Source organism: Bidens hawaiensis, unplaced genomic scaffold (assembly GCF_021521415.1).
Source record: "Bidens hawaiensis isolate Kalapana, Puna unplaced genomic scaffold, B.hawaiensis_p1.1 tig00062758_1, whole genome shotgun sequence".
NCBI classification, from domain to species: Eukaryota; Viridiplantae; Streptophyta; class Magnoliopsida; order Asterales; family Asteraceae; genus Bidens; species Bidens hawaiensis.
The window spans coordinates 3,817-8,253 of NW_027506523.1; the positions used below are offsets into that span (position 1 = coordinate 3,817).

Genomic DNA, 4,437 nt, shown 5'->3' on the forward strand with positions numbered 1-4,437 from the left:
TTTCCATTCCTATTCTTTCATTTAATGAAACGAACATATCAATTCATGGGATTTAAAATCTCATTCCTTAAAATTCCTTACAAATCCTTGAAACGAACAGGCCCTAAGGGTTGTGTTTTGGTTGGGTTTTTTTGAGTCGAGTTGTCGGGAGAATCAACCAAAGCCGAGCATATGATGGTTGAATCGATTCATATTTGTTTAAGTAATTATTTGAAAAAAGAAAATGAAAAATGATGAGTAGGTTTTTGTGTTAAGAAGATGGTGAAGATGATTTTAAGAAAATGAATTGGGGGTAGATTATATAATAAATAAAATGTTTTTTAGTCATTATTTTCTTAAAATTAGAGCCAAGTTAACGTTGTGGTGAAAACACGTGGCCCAAAAATGTAGCCAAAACGTCGGGGGAGGGAGGGGGTACCCCTGCATTTTGGGCCAAAACACTAGGGGAAATTGACCAAGTATGCTTGGTCCTACATGTTTCCTTGTGTAACACCCTTTAAATTTTAAAAAAAAGTAATATAAAGTAGCCAAGATACATGATTTGTCTTTGACATCTTTCAGAGTATTAGACTACAAGACAGTTTACGACTCTCGAGTACCAAAAAATATCCAAATGGATTACAAAACGAGTACTGTAACTTGTGTGGTCAGAGAAATTAAGCCAATAAACAACAATCGCATGCAGTAGCAGCGGCTAACTTGTGTAGACTTAAACTAAAACCATAACACTTAATTAACTACTCAGTAACGAGCCTAAACAAAAGACAAATATTACCCAAAATTACATTTTCACCTAGCTTAACATGGGTTATGAGTCTAAACAAAGGGATTACTATGTAAGCAAAATCATAGAACAACCATACAATTTTACGGTTTTACCCATTCATAATTGACAATATGTGCTTTTCCAACCCGAAACTGAACTATCCACAGTTTATTGACCGGTCATTTGAGATTTCTCAACCTCCGCCCATGAAGTAGAACCCGGACCGCAAAATGGACCGTTTTCAGCAGCACCCTGATGCATTAGAGTAATTCTAATTAATAAAATAATCCATAACTAAGATACTTATTAAAAATTCAACAACAAAATGTAAAGCTTCAGTTTCAAATAATATATTGTTAAGCGATCTCGCTAAGACCACTAAAATGGGTACAATATTGAATATGGTTTGTAAAATTTATTTATAACTATTATCTAAAAGTTGGTTAATCATGCTTCAAATAAATAGGTGAATACTAGACTAAAATGAACCTTTTCATATTTTAATCTTATAAATAAATAACAAGTAAATGGAAAACATAACACTTTGAATGATGTAACAGCCATACCATGTTACGCCCGTATGCATTGCCATAAGGGTGAAGAAAAGTGCTATCATAAGTGCCAATATTCGCCCTATGTGATCCATCTTAGCAGTGGTATATACATAAAAAAATTGAAAAATAAGATGTAACATTAGAACAAATATAAACCATTGGAACAACATAGAAGTAACAAAGAGAGCACATACCGGGACCCCACGATCTAATATCAGGATTTGAAAGTTCGGCCCGAAGCCTTTCAATTTCGCGTGCCATAGAAACCAAATTATTTTCCATTGCTTGTTTTTGATCCAACAGCTCACTACTCACCTTCTTCTCATAACCAATAGCATCTCTACAAGACGGACAATGAACTATAAATCATTTAATGCAAACTTAACACGTGTGCATAAAATCGACCAAATTTGGTAAATCAAAACAAAAAAACCGAAACTGAATGTTAGATTTTAGGACTTTTGATAAGTAAGAAAATCCAGTCTGGGATAGTTTATGTGAGAAAACCAAAAGAAAACAAACCAGACCATTTTTTAATGATTATAACAGTCATTTTGTAATTTTGTATACTAACTGTTTTAAACAGCACAGTTCACCCTATCGTTCACTTCTCATTACCAACTAATGTTACTCTAAAAATCAGTAATCATGTGCAGTCTCTTGCAAAACAGTGAATGTAAATAGAGGCACACATAAATAAACTGGATCAGAAACCAGATTCTGTATTGAAACCGGTTGGTACTGACCCGACACGCAGGCTTGAAATCGGCTTGTAACCAATTTGTGAGAGTGAGAATCTGAAAAAGAAAATGTGTGTAATGGCCCAAGCCCAATTTACATGTGGGCCTGAAATGGCCCAAGCCCAAAAGATTAGAGAAAAGCAAAAACATATTCGTCTATAAACTGAGAGTAGGGGTGGCAATCTTGACCCAAACCATTTCAAATGGGTCAATTTGAGTTGTTTAAAAAATTAAATGGATTGGTTTGGGTAAAAGGTTTTAACTAAATTGGTCAAAATGAGTCATTTGAAATTCCATCTTTTTATTTTCGGGTCAAAATGAGTCGACAAGTTCAAAGAAATGGGTCGATGTGGGTTAGTGTCCTAAGGAAATGTGGCAGGTTTCGGATTGGATTGAATTTTCGTACAAGACAGGTTTCGGCACGAAACGGGTTTCAGATTGGAACGAGTTCGGTTCAGGTTTCAAGCCAACACGAGTTTTCACACGGGACGGGTTGGGTTTTGGTTTCTTCATGGTCGATTCCGGACTCGTTTTTGTCTGTTTTTTCAGTTTCGTTTTTGTTTGGTTTGAATTCTTTTAGTTTCGTTTTGATTGAGTTTTCGATTTCGGTTGATGTGGTTCGGTTTTGGCCTTTTGTTTCATTTTTGTTTATTTTTTCGGTTTCGGTTCGATTCTTGTTTTTTTTTTATTTTTTTTACGGAACGAGGACAACGTAGGAAGCATTTTAGTGTTTTTACTTTTTTGTTTATGATTTATATTTTTAGTTATGAATTTTTTATTATTATTTTTGAATATTTTTTTGAGGGTTTTTCAACTTAAATGACAATCCCTCAAAAAATAATAATAAAAAAATCATAACTTAAAATATATAGTTTCAATGTCCCAAAATGAAACTTTTCAGGTTCGTTTCAGAATTCTTTAAAAACCCGGCCCGTTCTGACATGATCACACCATAAACTGCTTGTGTAACTCCTCGAGCTCATTTTTCAAAGCATGAAGTTTCTTATTCTCATCTTGCAATTCTGCAAGGCCTTTCGTGAGAATCTGAACCTGCCCATATAACTCACGCGTAACCGAATTAAGCCTTTTAACTTCCACATGAAGTTGCACAACCTCTTCTTTAAACGCTTCAGTGGCCCGAATATCAGCTTCAAGTTTCAACACACCCTCAATAAGTCGCCTTGAATGCAATTCATTTTCATTTTGAATTTCAGTAACTGCAATGTCCATTCGCCTAAATTGTTTTTGTGCAGCGCCTAATTCTTGTTGCAGAGTGGCCCAATCTTCAACTAACCTTCGGTTTACGCCCAAAAGCCTGCGGATTTCATGATGTTGCATTTCCAGTCCTTGTTCCAACACAATGTGGTGAGGTGGCTCGTGATGATTGGTTTGTGGCTCGTGAGAATATCGATTTCTTCCCGCCATTTAATTTGAACCTGAAAGAATTTTGTACGAACACGACACGACAAATAATCAAATTTTCAGTTGGCAGATACAACCCATTTAAAAAACGGGTCGCGTTTGGGTTGACCTGTTTAGGTAACGCGCCGTGTTGTATTGAACTGTTTAACCCATTTAGCTAAGCAGGTCAACCTGCCTTTTTAAAACAAGTCAACTCACTAACCTATTTGTGACCATTTTAACCCAATTTTTTTTGCAACCCGTTTGACACGCTTAGACAAATGGGGTACACGGGTCATGTATATTTTAAGTGTGTGCAAGTCAGGGTTCACAACAAAGTACGGATCGTGTTCGGGTTGAAAAATTCAACATGACAACCTGCTGACTCGGCATGTATTAAAGTAACTTGTTTAGAAAATAATCATAATGCCTGTAATGGGTCAAGTTATTAGCAGGTAATTTCATCTCAAATTCAACTTATAAGTCAAAATATGCAATTTATTTACCAAAAAAAATGAGGGTTTTACTGCCGATGAAGATACATAATGAGCATGTGTAACAATATCATGAAATAGAATCTGAGAATAATAATAATAATAAGGAAATGGCATTACCGGAATCAGCCTCCGAGAAGTGAAGAAGAAATCACCGATTAGATATTTCCATTGCATTATATATGGAAACAAAATAATATATGTTAAATCTTCTTCAACTTAGTTAAAAAAGTAAAACATTCTGTCACTTATGTTTTTCTTTTTTTTTTCAATTATCTCACTCAACTTTCAATACGGCTCGTTTAAGCTACCCAACTTCAATAAGGGTTTAAAACGAGAAAAACAATATATTACTGTAGATAATATATACTAATAAAAAAAATGCCGGTTTTAATGTCGTTTTAATTAATATTAGCATAGCATATTTAATCAAAGCATTTGATTTGAAGATAAAAGAACATGGTATTAAAACACTTATTAAA

The 4,437-nt window shown here is 34.6% G+C and overlaps 1 protein-coding gene and 1 pseudogene across 1 annotated transcript; both read right to left on the reverse strand.

The window, feature by feature from the left end:
- Positions 1-904: 904 nt before the first annotated feature.
- On the reverse strand, positions 905-1,768 carry LOC143618069 (protein FLX-like 3). The gene is made up of 3 exons (XM_077090406.1): positions 1,515-1,768; positions 1,333-1,412; positions 905-1,018 (listed from the first exon to the last, which is right to left on the reverse strand). The coding sequence occupies exons 1-3, from the start codon at positions 1,600-1,602 to the stop codon at positions 935-937; spliced, it is 252 nt and encodes an 83-aa protein (XP_076946521.1). The 5' UTR covers positions 1,603-1,768; the 3' UTR covers positions 905-934.
- Positions 1,769-3,005: 1,237 nt separating this feature from the next.
- Positions 3,006-3,485, reverse strand: LOC143618066 (protein FLX-like 3 pseudogene; annotated as a pseudogene).
- Between the last annotated feature and the right edge of the window lie 952 nt (positions 3,486-4,437).

What these genes read in the sequence shown, in the direction of transcription:
- LOC143618069 (XM_077090406.1), bottom strand. Translation starts at nt 1,602, where the DNA reads ATGGAAAATAATTTGGTTTCTATGGCACGCGAAATTGAAAGGCTTCGG. An exon ending in TATTAGATCGTGGGGTCCCG is followed by an intron (nt 1,413 to 1,514) that starts GTATGTGCTCTC and finishes ACCACTGCTAAG; the next exon opens with ATGGATCACATAGGGCGAAT. An exon ending in ATGCATACGGGCGTAACATG is followed by an intron (nt 1,019 to 1,332) that starts GTATGGCTGTTA and finishes CTAATGCATCAG; the next exon opens with GGTGCTGCTGAAAACGGTCC.